This window comes from Nerophis lumbriciformis, linkage group LG27, assembly GCF_033978685.3.
Source record: "Nerophis lumbriciformis linkage group LG27, RoL_Nlum_v2.1, whole genome shotgun sequence".
NCBI lineage: Eukaryota > Metazoa > Chordata > Actinopteri > Syngnathiformes > Syngnathidae > Nerophis > Nerophis lumbriciformis.
The window spans coordinates 15448268-15467850 of NC_084574.2; the positions used below are offsets into that span (position 1 = coordinate 15448268).

At 35.0% G+C, this 19583-nt stretch overlaps 1 protein-coding gene across 1 annotated transcript in view; it reads left to right on the plus strand.

Moving 5' to 3' along the window:
• Window positions 1-2356: 2356 nt before the first annotated feature.
• LOC133570122 (phospholipid-transporting ATPase ABCA1-like) overlaps window positions 2357-19583 on the plus strand; it is a 76417-nt gene continuing 59190 nt past the window's right edge. The window contains exons 1-5 of the mRNA XM_061922811.2: window positions 2357-2502; window positions 9322-9430; window positions 15198-15291; window positions 17813-17954; window positions 18705-18823. Of these exons, the coding sequence (XP_061778795.2) occupies window positions 9365-9430; window positions 15198-15291; window positions 17813-17954; window positions 18705-18823 (421 nt within the window). The 5' untranslated portion in view covers window positions 2357-2502; window positions 9322-9364. The remainder of the gene's footprint in view (window positions 2503-9321; window positions 9431-15197; window positions 15292-17812; window positions 17955-18704; window positions 18824-19583) is intronic.

Below are 19583 nucleotides of genomic sequence, written 5' to 3' on the forward strand. Positions count from 1 at the left end.
AGGCATGTTAAAAAAAAATAATGCACTTTGTGACTTCAATAATAAATATGGCAGTGCCATGTTGGCATTTTTTTCCATAAGTTGAGTTGATTTATTTTGGAAAACCTTGTAACATTGTTTAATGCAGGGGTCACCAACGCGGTGCCCGCGGGCACCAGGTAGCCCGTAAGGACCAGATGAATCGCCCGCTGGCCTGTTCTAAAAATAGCTCAAATAGCAGCACTTACCAGTGTGCTGCCTCTATTTTTTTTTATTTTATTTATTTACTAGCAAGCTGGTCTCGCTTTGCTCGACATTTTTAATTCTAAGAGAGACAAAACTCAAATAGAATTTGAAAATCCAAGAAAATATTTTAAAGATTTGGTCTTCACTAACTGACAAAGAAACAGATAACAGATTTGGTGTCCAGTTCAAAGTGTGACATGATTTATTTAAAAATTTGAGAGTTGACTTTTGTATTTTACATGAGTTATTTGTACAAACATGGTGCAAAGTAATTCATGATTTGTTAAAAAATGTTAGTGGCTAGCTCGTTAAAATGGGATATTGTGATTTCACAAGACTGTCTTAGAAGTGATCATTTGAAAATGTTCAATTTGAAAAATGTGCACTTAGAGAAAATATAAAAATAAAGTGTTGCATATTTATATTTATCTGTTTCTATATATATTTATTGTGAGAAATCATTAAGATGATCAGTGTTTCCACAAAGATAAATATCATTAATTATTAATAATAACATAGAGTTAAAGGTAAATTGAGCAAATTGGCTATTTCTGGCACTTTATTTAAGTGTGTATCAAACTGGTAGCCCCTGCGATGAGATGGCGACTTGTCCAGGGTGTACACCGCCTTCCGCCCGATTGTAGCTGAGATAGGCTCCAACGCCCCCGCGACCCCAAAGGGAATAAGCGGTAGAAAATGGATGGATGGAAACTGGTAGCCCTTCGCATTAATCAGTACCCAAGAAGTAGCTCTTGGTTTCAAAAAGGTTGGTGACCCCTGGTTTAATGCATCTAGCAGGGCATCACAACAAAACTAGGCATAATAATGTGTTAATTCCACGACTGTATATATATGTATCGGTTGATATTGGAATCGGTAATTAAGAGTTGGGCAAGGAATATCGGATATCGGCAAAAAAAAAGAAGCCATTATCGGACATCTCTAGTTAGAACATACTTGCCAACCTTGAGACCTCCGATTTCGGGAGGTGGGGGGCGTGGTCGGGGTGGGGCCGGGCGTAGTTGGGGGCGTGGTTAAGAGAGGAGGAGTATATTGACAGCTAGAATTCACCAAGTCAAGTATTTCATATATATATATATATATATATATATATACATCCTGAAAATATGCAAACAAAACTGTGTTTAGATAATTGATACTTCAAACTTGCATAAATAAATCTTAAGGAATATAACATAACTTGGCTTCTGAGAGCTTCAAAATGTAATGAATAAAATGCTAAAGTTGTTGATAAACAAGCAATTATTTAATAATTAAATATGGTAATTTTAAATGAATTATTATGATAATTTAAAATTAATTATTTCAAATATGTTTATTTTATTGTATAATTCTATGGCTGGACGTAATAAGGAGTCAGAAAAAATAAAAATAAAAATACAATAAATGTTGATGTTTTTAGCAAAATATAGTAAAAATTTATTTTTTTTAATTTTTGTTTTAATTAATAAATATATTTATTTTTAGGTAAGATAAATAATATAATAATATATAATAATAATAATAATATATATAATAATAATACAATGTATGTAATCTCTAGTCTGGATGATTTAGTTCTTGTCACCCTGTTGTCCTCCTGTCATGAAAAAAGGCTGTCCTCACTCAGGTCCACATTGAGCTGGAGGGGGCGTGGCCTCCAGCTCCGGCTGAAAATAGGGAGATTTTCGGGAGAATATTTGTCCCGGGAGGTTTTCGGGAGAGGCGCTGAATTTCGGGAGTCTCCCGGAAAATTCGGGAGGGTTGGCAAGTATGAATACATAAAAAAAGAAAAACATGCGTTTGTCTCACATAAGGATAGTGAATTATATGCAAAATTCGCTTGTTTAGAAAAAAACTCGAGTTGAAAAATAACAATTATATAATATAATAATAATTATAATTCTCTCGCATGTAGCCTGCCTAATTAACCCCTGCACCTCCGGAGAGCGCTGCAAATGAAGCGATTGAGGCGCCAGGAAGGGGACGCTGGCCCTTTAAGAGATGTTTTGACTGGGCACGTGCGCTCCTTATATGGGCGAGAGGCAGCTCGTGGTGACCGATAGTTACCTCTGATGCCGCTCGCTTCTCCGCATCAAGCCGGGGTATAAAAACCTGCTGGGGGTGAGAAAGTGTTTGCTTTGACTCAAGACACTCAACTGCAGAGCGCCGCTACGGAGGAGGAGGTGCCGCCGTTTTTCTTCACTTTTTTATTCCTTCGGAAGAGTCATTTTATTAATGAAAACGGAAATAGGATATTCAATATTCAAAACAAAGGTTAGTGTGTTTTAATTTGGGTGTGATTGTAGTTAAAATGCCTGTATATCACAGTAAAATATATGTATGTTTTCACATTTCACATTTTTGTTATTGGTGATGCGCATTTTGTTGGTTTTTGAGCGATAATTGTCGAAATTATGTTTTGCTGCGAAGCGTCTTTGGACGAATTACATCATGCTGAATCGACATGACAGTGACATAGTTTTTTAAGGGGTGACATTAATGTTCAAATCTGTAATGTTTTCTTTGTTATCATTGTGTGATGTCAATAGCTTAGCTCTCCATCAAGTGGTAGACAATGAAATATTGCTAATATCCGGTATGAGGCTTTCAAAATAAAATGGCTCGTAAACATCTAGAAAAATGTCAAATTAGAAGGAAGAAACTTTTGCATTGGCTTGATTTTAAATGTTTTTGCTGGATTAGGTCGATGTCGGTGGTGGTTAATGCGCTTCAAACATTTTTAAAGCGAAAGGCGTCGTTTACTGTGGCCGATGACGCATGCGTGGGTTAATTACAGGGAGATGCTGAATGACCGATTGTTACCTCGGATCAAAGCAATATGTATTAAAAACATTTTGTCTTTGTTATTGTTTTGCTATGGAAAGTGCAATGATTCATGTTGCAGAGCACTGCGGCTCTTATATTACTGTCATTGAAAACGGTCACGTTCATGCAGTGTTTTGTTTTTTTAAAGGATGAGGCGAAAAATGCATCCACATTTGTGATTTGGGAGATGGCCTAAATAAACTGTTACTCCATGGCATTGCTTGAAAGAATGGACTGACTGAACTTGCTCGATTAAATGTGACATAACACGTGTTCTGCAATTGATGGTAAACAAGTGTAAAATTAGACGTTCGGCTTAGTCACCACTAGGGGCGCTCTAGCTCTGCACCATTCGTGTCCGATAAAGCCCCGTATTTCAAAACAAAGACGTCTAATGTTTGCATGAATGACATGACAGTCACTCGGTGTTTGACGAGTGACTTTTTTTTTAAATCAAAAAGTACGTTGATGTAAAAACAATTCTTTAAATTTCGATGGACTCCAAATCCCCGGGCAAACAAAGATGATGTAATGTTTTGTGCCTCGCCACATGAAGGTGCTGAAGAGGTCCTTCATCACAATGTATTGTATGGCATAGTGGATGGAAAATATAGTGGGTAATAATAATAATAATAAAGTCAACATGCACTGATGTGGTGATGGTTTAGATCAGGGGTGTCAAACTCGTTTTTATTGAGGGCCACATGATAACTATGGCTGTCCTAAGAGGGCCACATTAATTGACTTGACAGATCTAAAATGATGTGGCGGACCACTTTGAATGATGTGGCCCCTTAAATGATGTGATGGACCACATTGAATGGCGTGGCGGTAGGGCTGCAACTAACAACTAATCTGATCATCGATTAATCTGTTGGTTATTACTTCGATTAATCGATTAATAATCGGATAAAAGAGACAAACTACATTTCTATCCTTTCCAGTATTTTATTGGAAGAAAAACAGCATACTGGCACCATACTTATTTTGATTATTGTTTCTCAGCTGTTTGTAAATGTTACAGTTTATAAATAAAGGTTTATTAAAAAAAATAAAAGTAGCCTCTGCGCATGCGCATAGCATACATCCAACGAATCGATGACTAAATTAATCGCCAACTATTTTTATAATCGATTTAATCGATTAGTTGTTGCAGCCCTACGTGACGGACCACATTGAATGGCATGTTGGGTCAATTTAAATTACGTGACAGATCACATTAAATGCTGTGGCAAATCACATTGAAAAATATGGCAGGCCACATTAATTGATGTGACAGACCACATTAAATGATGTGACGTACCACATTGAATGACATGGCGGGCTACTTTAAATGATGTGACATACCACATTGAATGACATGGCGGGTCACATTAAATTATGTGACAGACCACATTTGTGACGCAACCGCAAGAATTTGTGACGTGATGACAAAAAAGCTGACAATTTGATACTAATAACATTCCACCAAGGCTCGCATACTGAAAAGTCAAAGTATGTGAGGACCATTTTGAAATTGTTTTATTTTGTGAAAAAAAAGATAAAAACAGACATATATACTTAAAGACAGAAGTGAGGGTCAACTTTGTGTTATGAGTAATAAAGTGTATTATTATTAGGGCTGCAACAACTAATCGATTAAATCGATTATAAAAATAGTTGGCGATTAATTTAGTCATCGATTCATTGGATCTATGCTATGCACATGCGCAGAGGCTACTTTTTTAATTTTATTTTTTATTTTTATTTTTTTTATTTTTTTTACAAACCTTTATTTATAAACCGCAACATTTACAAACAGCTGAGAAACAATAATCAAAATAAGTATGGTACCAGTATGCTGGTTTTTTTCCCAATAAAATACTGGAAAGGATAGAAATGGAGTTTGTCTCTTTTATCCGATTATTAATCGATTAATCGAAGTAATAATCGACAGATTAATCGATTATCAAATTAGTTGTTAGTTGCAGCCCTAATTATTATTAGTTATTAATTTCAAAATTTCAGCTTTTTCTCATTACGTTACGTTTTTTTTTGCTCTTTTTTGTACATTTTTACTGTTTTTTATTTACCCCTGTAATAATTAATAGTAGTACAATTGCCACATATATTAGAAAGCTGACACAAAGTTGTTTCTTAAAATATATAAGTAATGTCTGTTTTGAGCATGCTTTTACAAAGTGAAAATATATGGGTGCTGGTTAGCGCCTTGCATGGCAGCTCCCTCCATCAGTGTGTGAATGTTTGTGTGAATGGGTAAATGTGGAAGTAGTGTCAAAGCGCTTTGAGTACCTTGAAGGTAGAAAAGCGCTATACAAGTACAACCCATTTATCATTTATTTATTTAATCTGGCAGATGCATACTTAGACTTTTTAGTTTGCAGTCTTTAGTGAAAAGGTATGAACACCCCTATATTAACATATATTCCAAATATTTGTTGTTAAGAATAAAATGCTTGGTCCCCTGACTAATGATTTTAAAAGCAAGTACTTTATCCATCAATGTGTACATAAAAAAATATTAGTAATCAAATGCATAGGGGTTTGTGTAATAATATCATAAGGAGATTATACATTAAAATTCATATATATTCACTGGAACAAACGGCCCTCGGGGAGCATCCATAACTGTGATGCGGCCCTCAATGAAAACGAGTTTGACACCCCTGCATTAGATGAAGGGTTTCAAAACTAATTGCATTGATGGCCACATCACAGTTATGGCTGCCTTCAGGGGGTTACTTGTAACTGAACATCAATGTATTATCACCTCATGGTCTTATAACAAAACTGCCCATGCATTTAATAACTAACAAACTGATGGATAACTTGCTTTGAAATCCGAAATCATGGCAACATATCTTGTTGCATGATCAGATAATATTTGGTTTAGAAGAGCTGCAATTGTATAAAGTACTGTATAATTTTTTGAGTGTATAAAATAAACTGTTGTTTATTGCTGTTAATTGGGTCCACGTCTGACCCTGGTAAATTAATTTACGAGAAGTATGAATATAAATCTAATATTTCCGTAGCCAGAGCATACAAAAACAGTTCATCTTCTACATTTTCTAAATACCGTTTTTAACATTATGAAAGCCCTCTAGACATAAAATAACACCCTCATAGTGGTTCTAGCTGAGGCTGAGCCAATCAGTGGCCACGGTACTGAATCGCTCTCTCTGATTGATTTGGTGTCATCTATTGGCCAATACTACGCTAGTATTGATATTTTTAGTCCATCCATCCATCCATTCATTTTCTACCACTTGTCCATTTAACCATTGTTTTTAAAAAAATGCTTAATTTAGGCCAAAAAATGTAGAATATCCTTAATATGCATCTTTGAAGCGTGATGTGGCAAGGGCTTTTATAGGTTTGAGGTCATTTTCGTTCGGGAAAATCTATAGGTTCTGTGATGGGATTGTTGAATGTGTTCAAAAAGGATGTATACACACACTGAAATCGTTTAACTATGTTTTATTTTTAAAACTTTAATGGAGCTTGTATTAATGCTGGCATTTAAGCAAGCTAACTCCAATGTCCAAGTAGACATACATTCACATACAGCACATAAAACAAACGAAATACAGTATACAAGGCATTATTACCGTAATTTTCGGAGTATAAGTCGCACCGGAGTATAAGTCGCACCTGCCGAAAATGCATAATAAAAAAGGAAAAAAACATATATAAGTCGCACTGGAGCCCGGCTACATACTATTAAAAACAGTGCTTGTGCATATTCAGTAAAAGACATCTAATAAATAAATAAAAGCAGCAACAACAACAACAACAACAACAAAAAAAAAAATATATATATATATATATATATATATATATATATATATATATATATATATATATATATTAGGGCTGTGAATCTTTGGGTGTCCCATGATCCGATTCAATATCGATTCTTGGGGCCACGATTCGATTCAAAATGGATTTTTTTCGATTCAACGCGATTCTCGATTCAAAAACGATATTTTCCTGATTCAAAACGATTCTCTATTCATTCAATACATAGGATTTCAGCAGGATCTACCCCAGTCTGCTGACATGCAAGCAGAGTAGTAGATTTTTGTACAAAGCTTTTATAATTATAAAGGACAATGTTTTATCAACTGATTGCAATAATGTAAGTTTGTTTTAACTAATAAATTAACCAAAAATATGACTTATTTTATCTTTGTGAAAATATTGGACACAGTGTGTTGTCAAGCTTATGAGATGTGATGCAAGTGTAAGCCACTGTGACACTATTGTTTTTTGTTTTTTTTTATAAATGTCTAATGATAATGTCAATGAGGGATTTTTAATCACTGCTATGTTGAAATTGTAACTAATATTGATACTGTTGTTGATAATATTCATTTTTGTTTCACTGCTTTTGGTTTGTTCTGTGTCGTGTTTGTGTCTCCTCTCAATTGCTCTGTTTATTGCAGTTCTGAGTGTTGCTGGGTCGGGTTTGGTTTTGGAATTGGATTGCATTGTTATGATATTGATGTGTATTGTTTTGTTGGATTAATTAATTTTAAAAAAAAAGAAAAAAAAATTGAAAAAAAAAAAGTAATAAATAAAAATAAAAATAAATTGATTTTTTAAAATTGACAATCGATTCTGAATCGCAAATTGTGAGAATCGTGATTCGAATTTGAATCGATTTTTTCCCACACCCCTAATATATATATATATATATATATATATATATATATATATATATATATATATATATATATATATATATATATATATATATATATATATATATATATATATATATATATATACTTTAAAAATGTGTCTACACATTCTATAAAAGGCACAAATACCAGTGTTTCCATATATACGATTGGTACCTAACATAAATTAGTGTGTTAGCTGGTTCTTTAAGAATCTGTATTTTTTTCTACATTGTTTTACAATGAATACAATTTTAAACGGTAATACTTACCACGGGTTATTATTAATAGACCGATTATCATTCCATTACTAGGTAAAATACATTTTTAGAACAACAACAAAAAAATGAAATGCTTATGAATTAGGCATTTTCTTTGTTGTGGTCCAATCACCTTTTCTGCTGTTTAATGTAAAATGATGTGTTATTCAGTTAAGTATACACAATATAATAAATAGATGGTGAAATAATTGCTGTGAGAGCTGCCATTAAACTGAATGACTCAGAGAAAACAGATGTAAATTGCCTACGCCCATGGGTCATTGTGTTGTTTGCTCATCCTGTTGCTTTGTATTGCAACAGTGAAAATGTTTGTCAGTCTACTTTGCTTTCAAGCAGAAAATCGATACAGCTACCAAAACCTCAACTTACGCCTTTGATGATATGAATTAGTTTTAGTGGAGACGATGATGAAATATTAAGGAGTTTATATTAGAGGAGATGTTTTGTAGTACCAATAGAAGCAGACTAATGATTGGATTAGCCCTCAAGCAAATAATCAACACGCTATTTTTCTCTGCCATGTTTGAACATCTTTTTGCCCTGGACATGGTTTTGCTGCTGTGTGTCGCATCCAACCCGCTGTATCTCACAAAGTGAATGGTAAATGGGTTGTACTTGTATAGCGTTTTTCTACCTTTTTAAGGAACTCAAAGCGCTTTGACACTATTTTCTACATTCACACACTGATGACAAAGTGGGCCTCATTAACAGGAACAGTTATTTATAAATAAAAAAAATACACATTTAAATGCATCAGAATATGCAGTGTATGTTGGACTTGTCCAGGGAAATACTTTTTTTTGATAATGGAATAAAACAAACCACTGATGAAATCACCATTATGAAGTAAGATGAGTGATGCTTTGATGTTTACATTTCTATAGAACGACTTTACTATTATAGCTATTAACAAGGTGTGAAAATGTGACTTTTAAATGTTTGCAGAGTACTCTGGCAGTATGTAAACAGATTGTTCTTTACACTTGTCCCCCCTTGTTGTACTGTCATGTGACCTTTGGACGCCGTGGACTTGAAAGATGTTCAAATTTGCCGTGCTCGGCTGCTTGCTTCACTCGAGTTCTGTCTCGCACGCACAACTGTCTGGCTTGCTGGTGTCAAATTTGATAGGTGAATCTGTTGTCTTGTCTTTTTGACAACATTGTATTTTCCTCAGCGAGCCTTTTTTGTATTTAATTATTCCGTTCTGAATGACTTCTACTGATTTATCGGGTTACTGAATTGTTTTCGCTCCAGTTTTAAGCTTCAACCACCAACTCTTGCTTGTTTTTGTGGCTTTGCAGTGAGGAGCTGGAGCGTGCTCAGTGAGTTTGGGGAGACGGCGCCATGGCGGTCTCCACTCAACTGGGCTTACTTCTTTGGAAAAACTTCACGTACCGAAGACGACAGACTGTAAGTCGGAGGAGTGTGCTCAATGTGTTTTTTGCAGTTGTAGACATTACACACTTAACTTTACATATGCTTTACCAAGGACGATTTATTGTCCCAAAAATTATTGCCAATAAATTATATTTTTCTCAGCGTTATTCACACACCAATTTAAGCACTAATGTTAGCATAATATATAATAATTATAACGCAGATAAACCTTTCAAACCTTTAATTTTGCATTAGTGTTTTTTACCCTTGTAATTGAAAGGTCAATAACTCATAAATAAGTAAACAAACAAAAACAAAATGGACACGCAGTAAGGATTGAAATGATTAATTCGATTAGAGAAAGGCTTAAATTTGTATTCTGTTACGTCAATTAATCAGGTAATGAGTGTAACCAGACCACATGGAGTTTCCGGAACTTTAAATACACTAACATAGTTTCCGCACGGCCAATGAATGGGAGCGCAAATGAGAGCGGTGGTGCGTGGGTGGCGTGATCGGCGTGGCAGCGAACAGTGGATATTTATTTATTTTTTGATAATGCACACATCTTTAAAGTGCAAATTCTATGTTGAAGAAGTGTATTTATTAAAAAAAATTGAAGGTTATGGCAAGCAGAAAAATTGTTTATTTAAACTATTTTCCCTAAAATACCCATTGAGGCTATTAAATGTGTTACTTGATCAATTGAACAAGCTAATCAGTTGATTACTCAATTAGTAAAATAATCCTAACCTGCAGCCCTACTCCGAATCTCTATTAGCAAAAAAAATGCACTTCAATGAATAATGAACATGTTTTTCCCCTAGTTGGAAAAACTGGGTCAGGTGGGTCTTTTTTTGCCATCACTTTCCAGAAAATGTGGCATGCTCGCTCGTTTGTCCGTGTTTATCGGCTAATCTCGCTCATAAATATTCGGGACATTTGGCTTTGCGATCATATTTTTTCCTCCTAATTTTTGTTATCATGCAATGCTTCTCACAAGCAAATGGCGACTTGCAACGACTAGCGAGGCCCCCTGTCGCTGTCGGAAAGCTAGCATATTGTGGAAGACTGACAAGAGGGTTCACTCAGTTTAATACTGCCATTTAAAGGGGAACATTATCACAATTTCAGAATGGTTAAAACCATTAAAAATCAGTTCCCAGTGGCTTATTATATTTTTCGAAGTTTGTTTCAAATTTTACCCATCACACAATATCCCTAAAAAAGCTTCAAAGTGCCTGATTATAACCATCGTTATATACACCCGTCCATTTTCCTGTGACGTCACATAGTGAATACAAACAAACATGGCGGAAAGAACAGCAAGATATAGCGACATTAGCTCGGATTCAGACTCGGATTTCAGCGGCTTAAGCGATTCAACAGATCACGCATGTATTGAAACGGATGGTTGTAGTGTGGAGGCGGGTAGCGAAAACGAAATTGAAGAAGAAACTGAAGCTATTGAGCCATATCGGTTTGAACCGTATGCAAGCGAAACCGACGAAAACGACACGACAGCCAGCGACACGGGAGAAAGCGAGGACGAATTCGGCGATCGCCTTCTAACCAACGATTGGTATGTGTTTGTTTGGCATTAAAGGAAACTAACAACTATGAACTAGGTTTACAGCTTATGAAATACATTTGGCAACAACATGCACTTTGAGAGTGCAGACAGCCCAATATTCATCAATTAATATATTCTGTAGACATACCCTCATGTCAGCAGGCCAGGGAAGCTAGGGTCGATATTCTTCTCTTGATCATCTTCGGGACGGTGTGAGCCAAGACATCCAGGGGGTTTAGCTCGCTCGTCTGCGGGAACAAACTGCCGCCATTGCTTGCCGTGCTACCGAGGCCCTTTGTCCCTGAATTGCTCACACACTCCGGCAGATTCAATGGCGGTCTGGCGGCAGATTTCTTTGACTTTATCGTTGGAAATGCATCTGCTTTGAGTGTCACAGGATATCCACACATTCTTGCCATCTCTGTCGTAGCATAGCTTTCGTCGGTAAAGTGTGCGGAACAAACGTCCAATTTCTTGCCACTTTCGCATCTTTGGGCCACTGGTGCAACTTTAATCCGTCCCTGTTCGTGTTGTTACACCCTCCGACAACACACCGACGAGGCATGTCTCCAAGGTACGGAAAACAGTCGAAAGAACGGAAAATAACAGAGCTAATTTGACTCGGTGTTTGAGAAAATGGCGGATTGCTTCCCGATGTGACGTCACAAAATCATCGCTCCGAGAGCGAAAGGCGTTTAATTCGCCAAAATTCACCCATTAAGAGTTCGGAAATCGGTTAAAAAAATATATGGTCTTTTTTCTGCAACATCAAGGTATATATTGACGCTTACATAGGTCTGGTGATAATGTTCCCCTTTAAAGGAATAGATGCTGAGAGCGATGCATGGAGTGAACGCTCTTGCACCCTGTTTTGAAGCAAGATACAATGAAAACAAACGACAAACTTTAGGATTTATTGAGTTAATTTTCATTTATCGTTCGATTAATTGACTTATTGATTATAGGCCCAGGCTTAACTTTATCCCTCAACTATCTCACAAGAGACTACAGGTCTGACGTTTGCTGGAGCTAATTATCATGGATATCAGTCTATTTTAATGTATTTATTAGATTTTTACCACCTGTTATATTATGCTTTTTTATGTTTAATCAGTAATTGTTTAATCTGAAGATGGGTAATACAGAAATGTTGCATAATTTTATGTTTTTGCTAGTCCTGGGCCGATATTCAATAAGTCAATTAACCGGACAATAAATTGAGATAAATTCTGCATCTTTTCCAGCTTCGATTATTGCATTGTGCATGTATTGTTAGGGGTTACAAGACTGGTCACCCTTTAGCGTATGTTTCAGCAGCTGGAAGGACTAGCATTAGCTTGCTCGCTATCCTGATTGCTAACATAAAAACAAGCGACTAACGTATTTTCTTATTAAGAAATGTCATACCCCAATCTAAACTTGTATAAACACATTACTGTGTAAACAGATAAGATACAGTATTCACAGTCAACATTAGGGCTGTGAATCTTTGTGCACCACACGATTCGATTCGATTCTTGGGCGTAACCATTCGATACAGAATCGATTCACTATTCAAAACGATTCTCGATTCAAAATCAATACTTTTTTTTAAAAACATTGGGTGCCAGTTCTATGATTAACTACATTCTTCCATGAAATAGATAAACAGCTCTGATATATGTTCTACATCAGTGGTCCCCAACCTTTTTGTAACTGCGGACCGGTCAACGCTGGAAGATTTGTCCCACGGACCGGGGGGGGGGGGGAGTAAATTATTGTATTTTTTTTTTGTTTTTGTTTTTTTTGTCATAAAAAAATACAATCATGTGTGCTTATGGACTGTATCCCTGCAGACTATATTGATCTATATTGATATATAATGTAGGAACCAGAAATATTAATAACAGAAAGAAACAACCCTTTTGTGTGAATGATTGTAAATGGGGGAGGGAGGTTTTTTGGGTTGGTGCACTAATTGTAAGTGTATCTTGTGTTTTTTATGTTGATTTAATAAAATAAAAAAATAAAAAATAAAAAAAAAAAAAAAATTAAAAAAAAAAAAAAATAAAAAAAAAATATATATATATATATATATATATATATATATATATATATATATATATATATATATATATTTTTTTTTTTTTTTTTTTTTAATTTCTTGTGCGGCCCGGTACCAATCGATCCACGGACCGGTATAGTATATATAGTATTATATAGTATATAGATATAGTATAGAACAGTGGTTGGGGACCACTATTCTATATTACTTAAGAGAAAACTGGTTTTGTTTAATAAAATGCTACCCAAACATTTAATAAAGTGAAATAAAAAATAAGGCGCCAAGAGAAATATCCAAAATTTCTCTTTTCTAAATTAAATCTGTACAGCAGATATGGGCATCTACATCAACAATATAGTAAAGTTTTATCCTTCGGTCAATGGTCAACAAAATAAACAAACAGTTGTACATTCATAGATTGAAAATGAAAATGTTGCAGACCGAAAGGGTTTAGGCTGAAGTTGAACACTTATAGCGCCTAACCCTATAAACAATGTCAAGTACAAGATGAACTTCCGGAAATTATGAAATGTCTTTTGTACAACATATTATAAATACACATTATACACAATATGAACACTGTTCAATTATATACACAGTAAAGGCATGTGAAATATCCTTATACGTGTGTTAAACCTTTGTACCAATTTATATACTATATACAAACAATTATACTTCCATTATTATTTATATCCCACATTTAGTATTTTAATTAACATTGATCATAGTATTAACTACTGTGTTGATTCAAGAGTGATATATTTTTCCAAGACATTGGTCTTAAAATGTTTTTTAAATGTGTGAATGGACCTGGAACATTTTGAGGAATCATCCAAGCTGTTCCACAGTTGAACCCCCCTGACAGAAACACATCTACTTTTTAAGCTTGTTCTTATCTTAGCTTTCTGGAAGACATATGATTTGACTAAGTGGCTGGACAGGACAGATATTTTTTTTTTCATCTATTAAGAACCGATCACCCAATTTGCATTTATTAATAATGATTTTGGACACAATAACTTTATTTTGCCATTTTATGAATTGTTTTGGCTGTGTATATTCAATAATAATAATAATAATAACCGGGATTTATATAGCGCTTTTCTAAGTACCCAAAGTCGCTTTACATGTAGAATATTTGAGGGTCTTCCACCCTCTCCTTAACAAAGACCGAAACTTTTTTATTTATTTTGGTCTTGATTTTTATTCAAGTGTAACATATTTCTGACAGAGTATATTTAATTTCTATTATTAGTTTTTTAGTTTAACTTGGAAATCTGAAAGTTTACATTCCAGTTAAAATATATGCAAAATACATGTTTATTGCATTTGAAAAGCATTATATATTATATATACTTATATAAGTAAAATATTGTTATGTATTATCATTACATCAGTGGTGAATTTGTTGTCAATTATAGTGTTTATTGGCAATGATTTGTAGGTCAATATATCGTCCAGCAAAATGTTTTATCGGCCCAGGCCTAGTTCGAGCTACGCAACCCGTAAAGATTGCACCGATTTAAAAAAAATCCGCAGATGATATGTTATGAGTCATTCGACAATGTGACAAGACAATTACACAGTCTCCATTGTCCAGTCAACATCTTGAGCAACCTGTCGTCCACTCACAGCTATCTCAATCAAATTCAGCTGTGGGCCGAAGCACAGAGCCCACCCTGTGTTTAAACAAGATGTTTAATTTGCATACAATGCCATCCTTTATCCCTCCATCAAGAAGGAACCGTCCCCGAAGTGACGGCGGTGGCACAGTTGCTGCCTCGTTATTCAGTCCAGTTGATTCCAACAAAGAGATACAGTGGGCTGTCAGAAAGAAGGTCTTTATTCTGCCCCCACCACCGTGTTCAGTGCATGTCTGCCATGCTGGTTCAGACTTAGAAAAGCCATATGGAACAGATGGGCAGCAGTGTCTTCTAAACCCGGCAGACTTCCCTCGCTGTCTTCCCTTATTAACCCATATACTGTATCACTTAGTCTCATGCTGGGTTTACTCTTGACAGACCCCCTCTGCTCGCACACATACACTTCTTTTTGTGTCTACAGCATTTAAGATGACCAGAGTCTAAATGAAAAAAATACATAACAATGACAGTTCTGTGAATTTCTTATCTACAGTGAGAGGTTGAAGCTAATTTCTCTTTTTTGTTTGTTTCTTGTCTCAGATTCAGCTGCTGATTGAGATAATCTGGCCTCTCTTCATCTTCTTCATCCTCATCTCAGTTCGGATACACTATCCACCCTACGAGCAGCATGAATGTAAGATGAAACACGGGGGAAAAAACAACAATAAAATCATTTTTGATAGTGATTACATCTTTGCTCAACATTTAGTACACATAGCATCAATTACTAAAAGTTGAATATTACATTACCTCTTTTGTATATGGGCCACTCTATCAAATCGGTGCCACCAGCCTGTTGTACCTCTCTCGACAAAACTTAAATTTCAGTATTTTTTCAACAATAAATCTGATATTGCGCATGATACACTACTCAAAGTTAAAGTTAAAGTACCAATGATTGTCACACACACACTAGGTGTGGTGAAATTTGTCCTCTGCATTTGACCCATCCCCTTGTTCACCCCTTGGGAGGTGAGGGGAGCAGTGGGCAGGAGCGGTGCCGCGCCCGCAAATCATTTTTGGTGATTTAACCCCCAATACCTGGTATGACTTGGCCGGGGTTTGGACTCACAACCTACCGATCTCAGGGCGGACACTCTAAACACTAGGCCACTGAGTAGGTTAGGCAAAATGTGTGTTAGTCCATCAGAAGCTACTTTATTTAATTTTTTGACACGTTTTCTAAGCTGAAGATGACTCATTTGAGTAACAGGAGTGAGTTTTAAAATAAAATGAGCAAATACATGTCATGTATGATAATGGTATGTGACACAAAACACATTACAGTGATTGAAGAAATAATTGTATTTTAGAAATAAACTAATAACTTCAAACATAATTTTATATATAGATGTGGGCATGTATATGTGTATATATGTAAATGTATATATGTATGTATACATAATATGTACGTATATCAAATTTAAGTTCACTGATTTTTTTTCTGTATATGTGTGTATGTTTGTTTGTGTGTGTGTATATATAAATAAATATATATATATATATATATATATATATATATATATATATATATATATATATATATATATATATATACATATGTAAATATATATGTGTATATACTGTGTATATATATATATATATATATGCATATATGTATGTATATACAGTATGTATATGCATATATATGTACCGGTATATGTACATATATATATGTACAAATATCCATCCATCCATCCATTTTCTACCGCTTATTAATATATATACATATATACATGAGTGAAAATATTTTTGGCTTTCCTATGGCCTGCCGTGGTTCTGAATGATGCAACGTCCTGTGGCCCACGTGACTTGTTAAATGTTAAAAATTTAGAAAGGTGATAATATGTCAGTGTAACAGGACTGAGTTAAACCCCAGAGACTTATTTATTCTTATAAAAATTCAAACAGGGAATTACCTGGAGGGGAAATATTTTGGGGCTTATTTTTTAAATATATTTTTCCCCCAAAATGTTGTTAAATTATAGTTGGTATAAAGTGTAACACAAATATGTAAAAAAAAAAAAATATATATATATATATATATATATATATATATATATATATACAATAAGTCGGGTGTACCAGCCACCCCCACAATCACGAGAGGGACAAGCGGTAGAAAATGGATGGATAATACATTTTATTGTAAAATGTAATTTTAGTGAGCAGCGACAGGCAAAAAATGTAGTGCTTAATGTAATTTAACCAGTTTATTAACCATGCAATCAGAGCAATGTGTATGACACTTGGTTTCATACATACATTTATTTTTACAGTCGATTCAGACATTTAAATATTTTCTTTTCTGGGGATGCAAATTGTCTACAGTATATGCAATTTTTACTATTTCTTGTAAGAGTTTTCTGTGTATAAAGTTGAGACATACTGTAGTTTGCGCATTTTCTTGGAAAACCAACATGTGAGTCATTCTTTGCATGTTATCACAAAGGGATCTTTTGGATTTGTCAATATTTGCTTGGACTACTGGGACACATGGTGAGATCTTTAGGAAAATGCAAACAGCTGAACTCGTTCTACAGCTTAAGCCACATCCCAACTCAATGGACTTACAACTTTCAGATGTGTATGGCCTTTTGATAAACTGATGTTATATAGTTCAAATCAAACTGCAATTTTACTCATGGGATCCAAGTTACATCGGAGATATATTACTGAAGAAAAAGTGTATTGGAAGTCGAAGAAGTAGTTCAGCAAGATGGTAGCTACCTCAGTAAATTGCAGCAGCTATAAAGTTAGCTGATAACTGTCCTTCCAATTGTAAAGTCAAGGCCATATATGTGGGATAAAACAGTCAGACTTTTTTGTATAAATATTCCTACACAAACAATTCATTGGTTTGAATAGATTCCAGTTCAGCAAAAACATTTAGAATTTGTCATTTTGCATTAAAACGTGCAGTGAAAGAGAAAAGGCAATATATATGTTACCTGTTGTGAAGATGTATTACAAACAGTGTGAACAATATACTGTATAACAAGAGCAGAATGGCTTTTGCTATAGGAAGTTTGTTTTCATGATTAAATTATTTTTCAACGTCCTACCCTTTAAACGAGGCTCATACATTTCTTCAATATCTTGATGAAATTCATACCAAAAAAACTAATCATGGCGTTTTATGCCAAACTTCACAGGCCATTTCCCTAACAAGGCCATGCCTTCAGCGGGCACGCTGCCTTGGGTACAAGGAATCATCTGTAATGCCAACAACCCCTGCTTCCGGAACCCAACCCCTGGAGAGAGCCCCGGGGTTGTGGGCAACTTTAACGATTCGATGTGAGTGAGAAATATAACCTTCTTTTACATTTATACAGTAGCTTGATCATTGTTTTGTGTGTAATAAACCAAATCAACAGTCTATTTCGATTTAAAAGTAGTAATGAGATCATTATTTTACAATATGTTATTGCTTCATCCTGAAAGTTCTAATATTTCCGGTAAACATATTTAGCTGTATCTTTGTAAATGCTATGTATTTGATACATTATTAAATTGCTGTGGCATGTTTGTGTAATGTTTCAATTTCAATTAAGAATTGATAATTAATTGATTTATTGATTAATTACAGGGTCTGTTTGCAACTTGCGCACAGTTACATTTTTTAAACCAACAAATCTGTGCTGCCAAATGGTAAAAATGTTTTAATCAAATTAATCACACTTTTGAATTTGGATTAATGTTGATGATTATCACAAGTCATTACTCGAATTAGTTAAATTAACATGACATTTTAACGATAAAATGATTCAATTATAGCTAACATTAGTCGCTAAACTCTGCCAAATCGCTATCATCAACTGACAACACACAAAGCTAATGCGCGTGTGGCCGTGTTCTGTAGGCATAGTTTACGTTATTATGTGCTAAAAGCAGGAAGAGGGCGAGTATCATGCTAACAACACTTTGAAACCTTTGCGCCCTCAAGGCAGCCGTGTAAATATTGCAAACCGACCCTTTACTCAATTGAATATTCATTAAGAATTTGACTGTTTGTGTATTTCTCACTGGGATTGGGTGTGTTTCCAGAATCTCCCGACTCTTCAATGATGCCAAGAAGATCCTGTTGTACACCCAGAATGACAAGAGCTACGAGGGCTACCGTGGGCTGCTGAGGGCCCTCCACAAGATGCAGAAGAACACCCCCCGTAAGGACTTTGTTTTTCGTAACTGAATTCTAATTGACCACCGAACTGTTGAGTTCACTGTTTTGATGCACAATAAGAGGGAAGGAAAACACTCCTACACAACCTTAAACACAGCAAGGTGTCTCATTCACACATCAGCATCCACTTAATTTCCATCTAGTAGGGGTTTACCAATACAACTACACTTCCGACACAATACTGATATTGGAGCCCTGAGTATTGGCCGATACCGATATTAATCTGATACGATATCAACAAGAATCATAATACACACTTTTATTATTTTGTAGTGTGAAATGTTGGAAAAGGCTTGGTCAAGTGAATAATGACAGGTATGAAAAACACGAGCCTTATAAAAAAAAAACGTATGCTGTCTTTAATTTGGAATGGAGTGGTAATTAGTGTTTTTGGCGGCACCGAGTGATCGCAATCATTTATTAAGTTAGGCTTATGAATCATGACGCAGTAAGTTAATGATTCAGGCATGTTTGTTAGTGGACTCTTATAGTATGCTTCTGCCTTGGAGACTGTATCTGCAAGTAATATGCAACTATATGTTTTTTTTATAGTTGTTTATATTGACAAATGTTGTGTTGTGGACTGCAATATTGTTCAATTAAAGGGGAACATTATCACAATTTCAGAAGGGTTAAAACCATTAAAAATCAGTTCCCAGTGGCTTATTTTATTTTTCGAAGTTTTTTTCAAAATTTTACCCATCACGCAATATCCCTAAAAAAAAGCTTCAAAATGCCTGATT